This window comes from Galleria mellonella, unplaced genomic scaffold, assembly GCF_026898425.1.
Source record: "Galleria mellonella isolate WM207_F2 unplaced genomic scaffold, CSIRO_AGI_GalMel_v1 utg310, whole genome shotgun sequence".
Taxonomy (NCBI): domain Eukaryota; kingdom Metazoa; phylum Arthropoda; class Insecta; order Lepidoptera; family Pyralidae; genus Galleria; species Galleria mellonella.
Window position 1 is genome coordinate 14,352 of NW_026442071.1, and position 18,405 is coordinate 32,756.

Sequence of the window (18,405 nt, forward strand, 5' to 3'; positions counted from 1 at the left end):
TGTAGAAACTTTGCCGATTTATTCTTTTTTACTGAATAAGGATTCAGAATTAGCGAAAATATACCGTATCATGGACCAAATACCTGAGAAGAATTGAGAAGCTTCAGAAGTCTGTTGAGCTAGAGTATGTTTTTATATGTATTACGCTAAGTTCTTAAAATAACATGGAAATGGTATGCGGTAACTGAAGGATATCGCATTTCTGTTAGGAATGTGTTAATAACAATAATAAAATAAAAGACAGTGTATTAATATTCTTTAATGCTGTTTTTCAGGACAATTACAACAACAATAATCGAATAATTAATACCACATTCTAATAGTAGAAAAGCTGTAAAGTGGAAATAGTCACATTATCCAAATTGCAGTGCACAACTGGGTATTCAAAAAGTATTGCAACAATAGTAGGCATACGCATTTACGTTCTAGCTATAACAATTTCTTTACAATATTGTCAGGTCTGATTTTGAATATTCCTAAAATTGAAATCCATTAATTGTACTTGGCGTGTCTTTTCAATGTAAGACATAAAAGTAGATACTAATCAGTAGAATCAGTATTTTAAAATATCACAGACACATTTATAAGCTAAACAATAAGCTATGAAACTATATTTATACTTACTGTCAGTCATCATGGTACATAAAAAAAAATTAAAACTAATTAGATAGTACGGTATACTAACTCTATGGATTAGATATCAAATGCAATTTTATTAACTCTTTGCACTCCAGTCTAGTATCATTATTGGTATACTCATAGAGGATACCAATAACTCATTAACTTATCAATAACTTATTATAATGTATACATAATAAACATATGATAAACACTATAAGATACACATAAACGATTTCGCTTACCTAAGTATTAAGGGCGCTAAGTCAGTAAAACAACCAGGTCGCTGTAGCCGCGACAGTGGATGTAATGTTAACATTTTAATGTCGCAAATATGGCGTCAACGGAGTGCAAAGGGTTAATAAGTGTTTACAATCGAACCTATATGAGATCAATATAATTCAAATCGGCCAGAAATAATAAAGTTTATAGTTAAGTAGGTCTAGTTAACTAATAACAGTTATTCTTAATATATTTAAAGAATAAGTTCAAACCAATAAAAGGTTCCTATGGATCTGTATAAGACGGTCGACCATCCTGCATTTTGCGTTGTTGCAGTTAGAATCCCGCATTGCAATATTTAATAAAATAATACCGCAAATCGTTCCGCATTCCTATATTTTTTATTTGTAGATTCTTTTCCCATCACCTGGCATAGAAGTATTTCATATATATGGTTATATATATTAAAAAACCTATACATGCTTAGATTATATAAATGTTAAAAACAGACATCGTGTCTTAAAAATAGGTAATTTTTTTATCAGCTAATTATCCAATTAGACTATTCATTTTTTTAATTGTGTTCTATATACTTACGTACACGACGTATCTTAAAGTATCTATATTTAGGTAATATGTTTTCATCAGGTGAGATCATAACCAAACGAGGGATCCTTAAATAGTAAAAAAAAAATACATTTAATAAATAAAATGAGATTTTGAAAAGGTGCATTGAAAAAATGCAAAAATTATAAGACAAAAAAATAGAAATAATAAAGGAATAGTTTGTCACTGGTATCGTAAATTTTAAGGGTAAATACAATTATAAATATTAGCATCTTGCAGGTATACGAAAAAATTGCCAAACAATTGAATAAAATTTCCAAAATGAAGTAATTTTAAAAAATGAATATTATTTTAAATTTATTTGTTTTTTGTATATATATATGTTTTTTGCTTACATAACATTTATGTAGGTATATATATAGAGATATTATGAGTACTATGGAGACTTATATGTGATTTATATTAAATTAAATTACATTGTTATGACACAATACTTGAATTATTAATAAAAGAGCCACCATTCTTATCCAAATAAATTATTTTGTATTCAAAATTGTTTCAATACCTGCAGATTATTTTTGAATTTTTCAAATCGTAGGTATATTCCATACGAAAGATATTATCGAATATAGAAAAGGCGTTGTCCGCCCCCGCGCCGTGCCGGCCGCGTGGCTAGCTAGCCAGGCATTGTAGCGGTGTGGGAGAGGGGCAGGTAGGGGCGGGCACATCTATGAAATAAGTAACTAGCTAGTAAAATGTAAAAATGTCCACCCGTGCGAAACCGGGACGGGCCGCCAGTAATAAACAAATGACGAGAATCTCGTGAAAACCAAAACTGAAAAGGGAAAGTAATGAGGACTACCAGTCCTATTGATAACAATATACCCTGTCAGGTTGATCTCCACGTGGTCCTCCCTGGAAACCATCGTGCTGAATTTCAGGTGTATTAATCGTAATGGACTAACTGATCTGCCTTTTCATTCTCATCTATCATCCATTACTGGCGGCCTGCCAGCATATACCGCTGGCGTAGGCAGGATTAACATTCCTTTATTATCAATTAAAAAAACACCTCAGACGATTGAGATTCCGAGGCAGCTTACTCCCGGGAAAGTTGCATGAAGTGGTGCTCTTAGATACTACCCGCATTGTACGCCGGTTTCTCTCTCTGAGGCCCTTAATGCCGGCTGACTATGTTTCTACCAGGGGTTAGAATGCCATCTATGTGAATTTTGTTTAAAAATAAATAAATAATGTAATTGAATATATAAATAAAGTTAAATATTATAAAGGATTAAAAAATATTAATAATGTTTTAAGTTAATTATGCCGTGTGGTCCCGGCATAGAATGAACTACTCCCTCCTTTCCCGTGGGTGTCGTAAGAGGAGACTAAGGAAACTTAATGGGCAACAAGGCCCTTCTTTAAACATGACAAAATGCGGTTGCCAAACCGCCTGTTTCACGTGGCAACTATTGATAAAACTCTCTTTATGAGAGATGCTTATGTTCAGCAGAAGATAAAGGCTAATAACAATGAAAAACGAAAGTACACGTATAAAAAATTTTACCTGTTTTTTTTTCCAAGCATGACTTAGATTATATAGATAGTGCCTCTTTTATATAATCTAAGTACATATATATGATTATATATAAATTTAATAAATAAATGTTGATTCAGTAGTTATTTATTTCTAATTTAAATGCGCCACCGATACATCTACAACCTTCTTGTGAATTATGTGGCCGCACACCTATTTCTACCTACAAGAGGGATCCACATTGATTTTTATAATGCTGGCCACTTTAGATTCATATGCAATAAAAGTCAAGCCGAAAAATCATGCTTCACCGGATAAAACCGTGCTCGCTAGACGCTTGACAAGATTAAAATTAATCATTATTTCTTAATGCAAAGATGTTGAAAATAAAACGTTATGAAACTACCCCAAATATATTATTTGAGATTTCGCGACGTCAACTCTATGAATGTTTATTTGCTTTCCATGTTAAATTATAAAAAAAAAATAGCAACACTCGTTAATTCTTATAATTTGAAAATAATAGCTATAACAACATTGTAATTACCCAGGTAATACAGATTACTACGAGTAGGTTCCCAGGGCGGATAAAATAATTACAAAAAAAAACTGTTTTAATGTAATAACTACCGGTTTAAAATGTTCGATACAAAAGACGAACTTAATGCTTTATAGCATTATCTCCCATCCAATATTTGGAAAAACAGAAATGTATGCTGTGAAAATATTGAAAATGTGCAATAAAAGAAACATGTTGATTAAACCAATCTTAGAATAAAGAACAACATAAAAATTGCTCAATCTGTTTGAAACATAAATTAAGAAGAGTTATACGATATATTTAAAAACCACGGACTCACTAATAAAAAGCTCAACTAGTTTCGGAATCAATTCTTGATCCTCAGGAGTGACTGTGACGCGAGTACGAGTCTGAGCCAAGGCATGCAGTCAGGCTCATGCTCGCGTCATATTAAGTTAAATCGGTAGTTATTAAATTAAAATATAATGTGTGCTTACGACATTTTTAACAATAAAATTTTTACTGTTGTCCATACTTTTGTGTTGGTACAAGGCGAATGGTTGTGAAATATATAAATATTAGACTTGCTTAGAAAAAAACTATATTTTGAGATAAGAATCTACAAATATTGGATTATATAATATACACACTTTTAACAAACATTCAGTCTATCAACAGACCAAATAAAACATCAGCAGCAGTCTTAGCAAATGTTTAGGTATTTTTAATGACGGGCAGGCAAGAAATTTGAGCGAAATTTCGCAGGCAATACGTCTGCTGTAGTAATTTCTTCTGTCACTGGTAAAGTGCCTACCTGCCAATAAAATTTTATGGCAATTATTACCGTTTGCCGATGTAATATGGCTATCGCACATTTCCGGTCTTTCCTGAATTTCACAGTCATTAGAAAATTGTAATTTAGCCTATAGACATTTATCTCAAAAACTAATAGTTAACATAAACTATTTTACATTATTACATTTATGTAACTATTAGAATGTAATTCCTACGTCTATTTAAAATGTATCGTTATTACGTAGTTACTAATATAGTACAACAATATTTTTTTAAGTAAATAAGCTAATCAGTCTTCATATAAAAAAAAATTAGGAAATTTTGAATATCTTTAGTAAATATAAAATGAAATATTCAATAAAGATCAAACTATTTCCTCCATCTATTTTCTTGAATTATCACCATCTGTAAAAAATGAACAGATAAATAAATAAATATTTTTACAATGTTATTATTCTCATCGCTGTCATATAAATAATATCGTTGCATTTTTAGTCGTGTGTATTGGTTCCGTATCTTAAATAAGGCTTTCAAAACTAAAGTCCTACATAACTTGCTTAAACCTTCAGATTCAGTCGCCTATGAAGTAAAAAAAAACCTTGTTGTTACTATATAAGTACCTATTATCTTTACGGTCTAGCCAATTTTTATTTTTGGTATTTTGGATGACTGTATAGTGCTATATTAGTATGACAATCACGGCGTTGAAATAGAGTCTATTTTATAATACCACGCATCACATTGTCCAGTCCAAAGCTAACGTATACAATATAAAAAGATACACCAGATCACTCAGAAAGTATTGCGAGAAAAAGTTTTTATGTATGTGAGACTGGCCAGTTATAATTTATTTAAAAATATGAATACTTATAAATAAAAATAGGTACGTTCTAAATTCAAAACTTCCCTTCACATTTTTTGCGAGCTAATTAAAATTACCATGTCTCATTGAAAAACGGATTTGCGTCGAGAACATTTTCGCGCTATGATTTTTTACGATTTTAAGTGTCGCCTGAAACCGGACGAATCGTACAATAGACTTCAAATGGCATTCATGGTTGAAGGCCCTTCTAAAGCAACCGTGTATCGTTGGTATAATAAATTTAAGCGCAGTCGACTAATTTTGGAGGATGAAGAAAGATGAAGGCCCTTCTAAGACAACCGTGTATCGTTGGTATAATAAATTTAAACGCGGTCGAGTAACTTTGGGGGATGAAGAAAGAACTGGTCGCCCATTGACGGCTGTTTTGGAAGAAAACCCGCTAGCAGTGAAAAACTTGATCCAAGACAATAGACGAGTTAGATACCAAGAGATTCAGCATATACTGCAGATTGGATCAGGAAACCTTCACGAGATTCTACACGTGCATCTACGGGTGCGGAGAATAGTTTCACGCTGGGTACCGCACAACCTCACCGATGTTCAGAAGCAGGCAAGGGTGGAATGTTGCCATGATTTGATAGATAAATTTGAAGCAGGCTCGTCTCGGCGTGTTTACGACATCATTACAGTGATTCCTGGATTTATCAATACGATCTAGAAATTAAGCGCCAGTTGGCGGTTTGGGTGTTTCAAAACGAATCAACGCCTACCAAAGTAAAGCGACCTAGAAGCGGGGGGAAGATTTTGATCGCGAGCTTTTTCAATTTGACTGGTTACTTGGTATCAATTCTTTTACGAAACCAAAGAAGCATTAACGGCGAATGGTATACTACCAAATGCTTGGCAGAAGTTTTCTCTGTTGTGAGCAACAAGCGACCAAACACAGGGCTTCGCAGGCTACTGCTCCACCACGATAATGCGCCTGCCCACACCGCAATCAAAACAAGGGACTTCCTAGACAGCACACCGGTCAAACTCCTGGATCACCCTCCTTACAGCCCTGATCTAGCACCGCGTGACTTCTTCTTATTCCCAAAAATAAAAAAATCAACTCAAAGGGATACAATTTTTATCGCCGGATGATGCGTTCTCAGCGTTCGAGCAGGCCATAACGAGGTGTCTGCGACGAACTGGAAAGTGTTTCGAAAACTGGTTTAGACGCATGAAACTTTGTATAGAGGCTAGTAGAGAGTACTTTGAAAAGATGTAATTACAAATAAAAATATATTTACCTATAGAACATTTTTTTAGTGTCGCAAAACTTTCTGAGTGTTCCATGTATTTTGCAGTACCTACATATGGATAGAATGTCCAATTGAGCATGGATCTTTCGTAATTTCATAATTTTTTTTGATGCCAAATGGGCTTTTTATTATCATACTTTATAATTTATTATGAAGAATTAATCTTATATACCTACAGTAGATAATTCTTCTGAGGATTAATCTCGTTATTCGTCAAACATTAAAAAATCCAAATTATGCTATAAATTTAGTTTCTTCTTGGCAATACTTTCCTTATATCCAAGATTAACTAAATTATTAATAATATAATAAGTCCATTGTTTTTTTGATGCATCTATATGTATTTTTTAACATTAGACAGACGTGTTATAGAGAACACGTGACACTCACTGACATTGGTTATATGACAATACTTATGGACTGTTTCAGTTTCAATAAGGATTAAGCCAGCCCAGTTTTGTAAGCACGTACGTCGCAAATAACTATCAAAACATTTACAAATTGATACTTTACCTTATGGTGATCCTGCGTTTTCTTCAGTACAAACCTGTTTCTTTTTCTTCCTTAAATACCTTTCTTATATCTGATGAAATATTTGGTTCTTTCGTCTTCCACTGCAAAATTTATTAATAATAAATTTAATAAATAATAAAAACACTATACATAAAAATAAATGAATTAAGAAAATTAACCTGTTGTAAATAAATTTACTTATAATTGTACTCTTATAAGCAAACGATATTTTATATAAAAGAAAACAATAGATGTCCTGTTGTTAACTTTGATGCTTTGCCTTAAACAGTTATCTATATATTTACGGCAGAATAAATATGTATTTACTTATCAATCAATCAATCATCTTTATTCATATACATCTGTTACAGATTCTTATGATACGTCATTTTACAATTATAATAATTACTATATAAAATAATATTAATTTAAAAAAATTACAATAATTACATTTACAATACAATTCACATTAATACAATATTCAAATCCATGCAGTTTTGTCATTTAGATAGTCATTTATTTTAAAATATGCTTTTCTACAGAGAGTCTTTTTTATACATATCTTAAATTTTCTTTCATTTAAATGTAAAACGTCATCTGGAAGTGTATTATAAAAATGTATACAGTTCCCCATGAAAGATGTACTGACTTTTCTAAGGCGATAACAAGGAACATTCAATTTGTTTTATTTCTTGTATTAAAATTATGTGTGTCACTGTTATTTTTAAAAAGATTTATATTTTTACGTATATACATAATGTTTATGTATATATATTGCGAGGGAACAGTAAGTATACCTGTTTGCTTAAAATATTCTCTAAGAGATTCACGAGAAGGCAAATTAAATATTGACCGAATCGCTCTTTTTTGCAGTACAAAGATTGTATCAATGTCAGCAGCCCTCCCCCATAATATAATGCCATATGACATGATACTGTGAAAGTAACTAAAATACACAAGCTTAGCTGTTATTGTATCAGTTAATTGTCGGATTTTTCTAACAGCATAAGCAGCTGAACTCAGCCTGCTGGCCAATTCAAATATTTGGGATATATATATATGGGAGCCCCATTGCAACTTATAATCAACTACTATGCCAAGAAAAGTGGTTTTTATCTACAAAGTCTAAATCCTGGTGGTCTAATCTAACAGCAATATTCCCTTGCTTAGTATTGGATATGGAAAATCTGATACATTTTGTTTTTTTTTTTAATTAAGTACTAGATTATTTGAAGTAAACCATATCAAAACCTTCGACAGAGCTTTGAGATATTGTCTTCTTAAATTTATACAATATCTCAAATCCTTTCTTACAACTTAGGATCCTTAAGTGGGGGGAAGGGATTGTTAGTTGGCTCATCGTGAGGAATTCTGCAAGAATTAATCACTATGGTTTCTAGAGGGAACCACGTGGAGGCCGACTTGATAGGGTATATTGCTAGCAATAGGGATGTTAAACCCCATTACTAGTAAAACCTTTCCCCCAGGCAATGCAGGTTGGCAACCGTAGTTAGACAACCATTCCATTATCAGCCAATAAAAAAAAAAAACAAGATATAAGTTGGATACATTGAAGGCTGAAAAGGATTGCGAAAGACCAGCCAATATTTTATATACTTACAATATTATGCTGCAAATACTCAAAATTTAATTGATGATCTGTTTTTAGTTCACTTTTTGAGTCTACCACTCGCCATTTTAATTTCATATGTTCAGGTATATTGACTGTTTGAGATAAAACTCTGAAACAAAATTTTAAAATAGTAAATTAGGCATCACTCGAAGAAGTCACAGTCAATAATCTAAGTAGGCATGAAATTTTTATAATCTTAATATCTTAATTTTATAATCTTATATCTATGCTTAGGTAAGTCTAATATCACTACAATAACAGATATTGGCTCAATATAAATCTAAGGTATTTGCTGCAAACAAAAGCCAACTTAATTCAAGACTAACTTAAGAATAAAATTTTTTTTGATAATCTTTATTAAATTTATAACATTCATGATCAGTTAATGAATTACTAGATGACGAAAGGTCGTCCATTAATTTCGTTTTACTATCTTTCATTATTACGGCTTTTAGCTTATATTATGTCTGCCAGATAGATTCAGTCGAACAAATCATGAGGGATGACTTGCTCATCTATTGAATGAGCTACGTAACATAGAAATTTCATAATTAAAACAATAAGTAATTAGATATCATAGATATTAGATATCTGTAATAGCCAATATTATGAATTTTGATCTGGTAATATATATATATATTAGCACAGGTCTCGTTGGTTGTTTACTTTTTATTGAATACTATTAACATTCCACTAGCTGTGATAATATTTTAAATGTGAAAGTTTGTTAAAATGTTTGATTGTTTAGATTTTTGTTAATTAAACACTTACCGGTTTTATAATTTGATACATAGATGGCCAGGCCATAGCTGAACACGTAGGATACTTTTTATCAAAATGTACATAAATAGAGTCGCGAATTATAATTAGCAAACTATGCCTTAAAAAATACTTACTTATTAATTTTAGAAAAGGCGACGTCTTGTACATAAAATTCGCTAAAATTTAATCCAGGAATTTTGAAGCTTAAAAACTTTTTTGAATTTCTTTTTGCTACTATCCAACCTACTGTTAAAATATTCTCACATTCTATCCATACTTCCTTACAGTCGTTAACATTTGAATTATATTTTGCATTATCTTCTTCTTCGTCATCAGAAATTATAAAAACGTCATCCTTATCATTCCTTACATTACTAGACAAGAATTTAAAAATGTCTTTATTTATTTCTTCATCAGCATCAATTGAGTCGGGTGGTTTTGACATTTTTATATTATTCATTATTCTTTCGTTTATTTCTTCTGGTTTTAAAATAAGCATGCCAACATCGCTTGTCACATTTCTTTTTTCTGAAGGTTTATTAAATTCTGAATACACTTCAGATATTTGTATAGGAAGCGGATCATTTGTTGCCACTGTTTCATGATCATTGAGTTCTGATAGCATACTATCTTCCATTAATATTGCATCTGTTTTATCATTCACCGCACTTATTGTAGATTCAGAACAAGTATTTACATCTACAGGCAAATTTATACTTAGCAAAGATCGCAATGTTGGAACGTTTGGGCTTGTATTAATTACTAAACAATTATTTCCCAAAAGTGAAGTCTTCTTAGCATCTAAGACATTATTTTGAGGGATAACTTTATTAAGCAACGAAACAGATTTCAATAGTTGTTCTTTCTTAATTTTTATAGGTTTAATAATACGCTGACCTTTCATAAAAGAATCTAATTCTAATTTATTGGTATCAGCTGCCTCAATACTATTATCTATGTTTATTTTAGGACGATCATCTCTATAAGCGTCGCTTTCTAGAGGCATAATTTTTTTATCTATAGATATGTTATCTGGCATAAATGATAAAGGATTGTCAATGACTTTGAAATTATCAATTTTATCAGTAGTAATCCAAAAACCTCTAGTCCTTTTTGGTTTTGGAACATCTGATACAGTTTTGACTGTTTCAACCCCTAAAGGTTCATTAGGTTCATAAGGGCCAACAAATACACAATACTCATTAGTGTATGGAACAGCATATATACCAAATTGCGGATTACTATTTTTGTCCGTACATTTTTGAGAAGATAATCGAACTGTTTGATTAGCCTTTCGTGCTATACTAATAGCTCTTATGATACTTTCGTATTTTACGAAAAATCCTCTATTAAAAAATTGAATCTCACTAAAGTCATTTTCGACCGTCATTACAAACCATTTTGATGATTCTGGAGTACTATTAGAATTTTCAAAGTTTGTTGAATTACTTATATTTGGCGAAGTAGTATTTTTATGAAGAAGTTCAAATTCACTTTTATCTTTATCTGGCGTAGTAGGTTCAGACATTTTACTCGAGGAATTATTGGAATCGTCCAAATATTTTAAAAGTTCACTATTGTCACATGATAACATACTTTGATTCGTTTCTCCTTCAGCACTGTTGTTGCTAGTTTCACTCATTTTTGTTACGGATCCAACTAATTCCCAACATAGACTTAAACCACATAATATACAAAAATTGTCTTTCAAATCAGTTGCGTTGGTAAGCAAATTTTTGATTGTTATAGGATATTTATGAAGATCAGCAAATCGAATATCATCAATATTGATACATTCTAAGAAAAAAGGATGCTTTGTATCTACCGCCATGAATATACGATATGGTTGCTGCTTCGAAATTAAAAAATGATTTTTTCGTTCTCTATATCTACTTAAAATAAACTCCCAGGGATGTAAAACTATTTTATTAGGCTTAGGAGCTTGTAAAGTAGTACTAACAATACCTTGTTCAGCACGCTTTTTATATTGTTTGTAACTATACTCAAGCCAAGCTATTAGCTTGCTTTTGTTCATTGTACTATCCACTCTAGATCTGACGCTACTAGGTAAAACATTGTTTTCAGACAAATCATCAGAAGACAGTTTATCTCTATTTTTATCCGAGGGTCTTGTATCGCAAATGATAATTGTATCCTCTATCGATGTTTTATTACTCGTCATACACACATTATAATTGTTACTCGTCTCACTTTGAATACATAAATTAAGTAGTTTTTTACTTAAATTAAGATCATTTTTCTCTAATTCAAAGATTTTATGATTAGCATTTTTATAGTAGCCATTGCTGAATTTCCTTCCATTATACGGGTTCACACGGGCACAACTATCATATGAGTACAATATTTCATTCGAATTTGAAGTTACAGAATTATTTTCACAATTAGAATCTTTACTCAATCTCTGCGTTTCTTCGATATTTTTGATTCGTTCCGATCGTAATCTTGGTCGTGTTATGTTATTTAAATTAGGCTGATGACAATTTGATAAGTTACTTTGTAAGCTATTATGTATATGAGATGTTTCTTTATCTTTTGAAACTATTGATTCAGTGATGTGCGTATCATGTGATGCTGCCAAAAGATATGAACTACTTGTAATCTTTCCTTTACAAAAACATTTATATAAATTATGCACCATACACCAAGGCTCAATATTTTCACAATTAAGTTTCATGTCAACTATAAATAAAATAGGTTCTTTTTTAGTTTCTGTTTTTAAACACATACTGCTGTAAAAATCTGCATACTTTTTTGAAGTTTTCCAGTTCCTTTTTCGAGACTTTAGTAAAATACTTTTTTCTCCGGTAAAAACAACAGTTTGATGGAATTTCTGTTCTTCCTTTGCTAAATTTAAACTCATCGCGTTGTCTAAATTTATCAAACCTGGTAAAAATTCGGGATAGTCACTGTCGAAAGTATCTGTTATCTTATATTTTGAGAAGTCACATTTACATTCAAACATACAGTCTATTCGACCACAATGATTTTTAAAAATAAGAGGACATTTTAGCGATGCGCAAATACATCCCAATGTACAATATGAATTTAAACATGTTTGTGATGTAAATTGTTCCGAATTTTCCGGTAATGTTATAATAGTCACATCAAGTCTATCCAATTCACCGTATTTTCTTTTAGTTTTATCCTTGGATAAAAAATTTTTAGTATTGCTAGATATAATGACAGGAGATGCACTTCTAGGGGTTTCTATGCCCGTATACATATTGTCCTGAGTAAGGCTAATTTCAACAGTATCTAAAATACGTTCAACTACGGTTTTGACATCAGGTAAGATATCATTAAGGTTTTTTATTCTGGTTTGTGATTTAAATTTATTTTGATCACGCAAATTGTTACAATTATCAATGTCTCTTCTCATAAGTATTCGATGTTGATCATATTTGTAACTCAAATCGAAAGTAACGGAGTTTTCCTCGTGTTGTACAGGATTGGAATTTTTTATCGTTCCTAACACAGACACTGAAAACTCAGCCCACTTTTTGGATATTAAACCATCTACATCTCGTAAACTATTTAGAAAGTTTGTAATTGTAGGTTCTACAGAGCAACCATAGCTGGGTTGAATATCTAAACCAGGTTTTGGTAAATTAACTAATTCTGTACTACCGACATGATACTTCTGATACGAATCGTCAAGGTATTTTTTTAGTCTCAATGGACCAGGTTTAAATTTTACAGTTAATGAATTTTGCAGAAGTCTCTTCTTTTTATTTATAGTTTTTTTAATGCCTGCATTTGGTTTTAAAGATTCCTTATTTCGTCCTAAATCATAATTATAAATAAATTTGTATCTTCCACCTTTACTACCATTTACTTGTATACATTTACCATTCCATAAAATGTATTGAGTTGGATGAGCGTGCTTTTCTGGATTAATATTAACTAACATTTGCCATGACGACCTAGATATAGGATTGTCAGAGTTGAAGATGTCTTTCGCCAATTGAATTGTACTTGGGTCTTTAGAAGAACCAGTTCTTATTTTTCTTAATAAAACTTTTTGTTGTTTTTCCAAATCGTCAGATAAATAATGGTATACGTCTTTTTCAAATAAACTTCTAATATCTCTAACAGTTTTTACTTTATGTTTATTATTTTTCTTTGGCTCATAATGTTTATCGGTTCTTGGTTGAAATTTACAGGAATAACTTTCTTTAATATTCAAGGACGATATAGGTTTAGCAGGAGTTATATTTATCAATTCGTAAAGACCGCTGATTTCCTTTTGTTGTCCTCTGGTAATTTCTGAAGAAAATACTTTCATATTTTTCTCCATATTATCTGTAATAGAATTATAAAATTGACACATTATACAATATGAATGAAATAAAAGAAACAATTGCGACTGATTCTGAAATGTTCTATTTTAATCTAATTTCACAATTTTCTATTCTTAGAGTTAAGAAAATTATACGTATAGGTTATATATAATAATAATAATGTATTTTGTATCAGTATGATATCAGATAAGTATGATATGATTTTTTTTAGATTGGCTAATTTTAAATAAAACATAAAATTTCAGAATCAGTTCTATAAACTTAACAATAAAAATAAAAGCGAGCAATAGTATATTATTAGTTAGAAATTCAAGTAAAAACATTTTGTGGCAAGGGTGAAAAGTAAATAAGTATACTTAGTACGGTGAAACGGATGAAAATCTGATAATTTCCTTACGTAGGTACATAGTTAACATTTATTATATAAATCTCAAACTGAAGATTAAAAATTGTATTTTTTTTTCAGGATTTGTATAAACAAATAAAATTAAAAATACATTTTCTATTCTGTTTTGCATTTTGCGGCCCGTTCAAACGCTTTTTTTATAAAGACAATCTTTTGTAGGTGATTTTGTTATGAAAACTGACACTGTGAAAATAGGGTTATAATGAAGTCAATGTGCTGTGCAGAAATTACGTTGTTTTGACGTTTCTCGCAGCCACGTGTTTTTATCAAGGCAGTGAACACTTCTCGCGACCATTTGGTACTGATAACATATTGCTGCATTCGATATTAGAAGTTAAAATTCAAGTAAAACTACTTTGATTTTAACTTTTAAATATAAGCAAAAGTTTTGAATGCTCTTAATTATAATAGATGATACGTATTATGCACAGGCTGTTTGCCGTTCCATTATTTCTACCTACCTCAAATGACGATAGACGTAATAAATGATTGAACAACAATTTTATTATGTAAATATAGATATATGTATGTAGTGTCCATTCACGTCAATACATCGCTGCATCCGATAGAATCACTGAAAAAAGCACTTTGCCCACTCGTCCTTAGGAATCTCTTTGACGGCCTTCTGAAACGTAGTCACAAATTCCTCGGCGTCCATAAAACGTTTTCCCCGAAGTTTTTTTTTTTATTTTTCGGAGTAAATAAAAATCGCAAGGTGCGAGGTCGGGACTATAAGGCGGATGGCCCAGTAGTTCTACGTCTGAGGTCGCCAAATAATCGATCGTTTGCCTGGCGGTGTGCGACGAAGCATTGTCTTGATGAAGGAGGATCCTACTGCGAGGTCATTTCTCACGCACTTTTTCCAAAATTTTCTCGTGTTAAGTTCATGATAGCGTTACAGAGACTATTTTCACTTTGTCGCCAAACCGTAAAACAAATGACAAACGAATAAATTATATACTCAATATTATTCGTAAAGAGTTCTATTTTCAAAATTTTAACAATTTTTTTATTATATTGCTTTCAAGTAGCTAGTTCTAAAAATTTTCAGTGTAGCCCTCGTAGTCTATTATTTTAATTTAATTATCTTCGCAGGACAGACAAATGCATAGAATCACGAAATTTACAAATTATTTGTGACGTTATTGCTGTATTTTTAAATTCATTTTATAATTTACAATATTTTATAGAGTGCCACCAAATTATCTATATTCCCATAAAATGAATATAGTATTATATATGTGTGTATGTATAATGTAAAATACATTAGTATCACATGTATGTTATTTTTGAATTACTGTTTTCATTTAATATTGTTTATTACGTTGCATTGAAACCACCTTGAATCTTACTCAACATTCCATCGGAATATATATATACATATATATATACATTGGATTCTAATCAAAAAGAACGTAGTTTATGCTTGAATGGCAATTTATTTGTTATTTAACTTATTTATTTACTTGAAGCAGATTTAATATCAAAAGGTAATGCATCCCGGTGCTTGATAGCCTGAATGGCGAAAGAAACTGAGGAAAAACCAGTGTAGTGGACAGTAACATATAGGAGATTTCTAGAAGATCGAAGACAACGGTTACTAATATCGCCGTGAAATTTAAATTTAGACTTTAGGTATTCAGGAGAGTTTGTATCGTATAAAATATAGTAGAGAGTACTAAGTAGACGAACATTTCTCTGTCTGATGAGAAGCCATTTAAGCAGAGAACATCTTGGAAAAGAATCTGGCTGTCAATTAGATTATGTTCTGCGGTATTGTGGACTCGGTGGAAGCATTTAACAGAGCTATATGTAAGGAATTTTGGGACGTTCTTCCAGAATATGGGATCAAACTGATGCCAGACGGAGTTACTTACTATTAACCAGACTATTAATTTTGCATCTTGACATATGACTCAAAAAGTTGAGTCAGTTATGCAAACTCTAGTCATTATGATGAGATAATGAAATAAACCAAAGCTTATATTTGAATATAAAAAAAATACAAATAGAGAGTGGAATTTCTCAAATTGAAATTGATGAAATTTGTATTACAATAGTACGTAATAGGTTTAAAAAACAATATTGATAAAAAAATTAAAAAGGGGTTGCTACATTTTTTTAATGAATGATAATGGAATAGTAACCTCACTTGCACTATTTGTATACAATGGAATAGAAATGAAGGACGAAGGGCGAGATAAAAGCAGATCAGTTGGCCCATTTTGAAGAATTTATTAAGAATTAACACATCTGATAAATTATTCAATAGCAACATAACGACGTTTGGCTAAAACATAACGTATAAAGTGACAATCCTGTACCAATATAAACTTTACCATTCCAACTGTCTTTCTAGCCGTCCTTATTTAAAAAGTATGGCGTTCCTATGTAGACCAACATCCGACCCTATTTACACATATGCAGTATCTATTAATCTCGTAAATCCAATATTATTATTATAATTATTAAAATTAGTAAATCCAATTATCAAGGATAAAATATTTTGATTTTTATACAGAAAGTACACAAAATCTTGACTTATATGAATTGCAACTCCAGATAGAATTAAATACTTCACTAATAATACTCCTAATAAACATACAATTTGTTTTTGAATTATACCATAAGTTTAGAAGTCAAACAAAAATTGAAATGCGATAACTTAATTAGAATATAATATTTATGCTAATCTACAAAACTTCACATTGTAATGGTGTAAAGAATGAGAAATTAAATATTCTACTATTACGTAAAACAGTTAATAGTCATATATGAAGTGGATAATATTTTTTTTAAATATCCCGATTTCTATTGACCCCAGTTTAGGAACTTGCGTGCTTGCCAGCGTTTCTGTTATTCTGTACCAGTGACAGTTGTCAGCATACGTTGAGTCCATCACATCTGTTCGTGTTGCATCATTGTCCCATCTGTTACTAAATTTATTCAATATGGCCGACAACCGAATTTGCTTATCGCTCATAATTCTGCACTCATTTTTATATCTATTTAAATCATGGTCAATACATGTTTAAATAACTAAGTAAACAATATAAATTATAAAAAAGTATTTAGAAGAGATTAAGATATACGTATTTCATAGATTATATTCATTTTGATTAATTTTATAAATGAACATCACATTCGTTTTGCGGTAATATTATCGTTATACTGACGGTAAATTACTGACTAAGATATTCTGTAATAATCGGTACATACAGCATTCCATTTATTATGAAGTGCAATATGTTAATATGCTTTTAAGGTCTCGGATTTCCACAAACAAATACAAAACAATTTATTAAATACATAGTGTGAATTATTAAAGTCAACGATTATCATTATTTTTAGTTTTATATACGTACTGTGGGCACAGTTATATAATTACCAAATATCTAAATACCTACCTCATATATTTTATTGAAATAAATTTGCAAGATAGATTTTTTACATAGGTATTTACTTTCGTCTTCATATCAAAAAATGTTAAACCAGTTTTACGCAATTTGTAAAAGGAGTAGTTACTAAGTCGCTTGTTGAACTTCGCCAATTTTGAAAATTTGTTTTATAATAGAAAGAGTAGAAACCCTTTCGATTATAAAAATAATACGTAAAACGTCGAAACGTACGAAGTCTTTTTTGCAGAGAGATAAGAGTTTTTTGAGAGAGCCGCTTGTTGTACCTACTATAATTATGATTATATAGGGTTAGGTGGATCAATAACAAAGTTAAATAACAATAAAATCACAAAGCGAAAACATTTGGCAAATAAAGATGGCGGAGAATGGTAATAAACGTTTATTTTATTATAAAGCTGTAAAAACTTTATTTTAATATTTAATTTAAAGTTGAGCTCAATATTAAAATTAAGAGAAAATAATTGCACCTACCTTATAAATTTAATTTCGGTGCAAGACCATTTTCACCATTTGAAGATGTTTTGAACACAAAATGGCCGCTGACTTCTAAGCCACGACACATTTTTTTTTTTTTATATACTTACTATTAAAAATCTAACGAATCTAAATCTTCAACATTATAATAAAGAAGTAATATATATATGCATCCAATAACTTGTTTAAATTTATTCTTATTTTCAAAAATTTTTGTTGTAATATGTAAAAAAATTATCAGAAGTAGAAGAATCCTTATACCTTTTCAATGCATGCATCGTTCAGAAACTGTAGTTCTAGCAGCTGATTCAAAATTTGGTGACATTTGTAATTTTTAATTAAGTAAAAAGAAGTGGCTACATTTCAATTTACAATACATTTCATTTTATTAAGTATTTATATAAAATACGATTTCTATTCTTATCGTAAACTTGAAATTACAAAGGGTTATCAAATATCTAAATAGAATTGCTGTTAAATTTCTGAA

At 30.7% G+C, this 18,405-nt stretch overlaps 1 protein-coding gene across 1 annotated transcript; it reads right to left on the minus strand.

Moving 5' to 3' along the window:
* Positions 1-239: 239 nt before the first annotated feature.
* LOC113523330 (uncharacterized) lies at positions 240-18,190 on the minus strand. Its single transcript, XM_026909252.3, has 5 exons — positions 17,916-18,190; positions 9,432-13,620; positions 8,524-8,644; positions 6,903-7,003; positions 240-4,667 (listed from the first exon to the last, which is right to left on the minus strand). Exons 2-4 carry the CDS (start codon positions 13,613-13,615, stop codon positions 6,926-6,928), a joined length of 4,383 nt encoding a protein of 1,460 aa, XP_026765053.2. The 5' UTR covers positions 13,616-13,620; positions 17,916-18,190; the 3' UTR covers positions 240-4,667; positions 6,903-6,925.
* Positions 18,191-18,405: the final 215 nt, after the last annotated feature.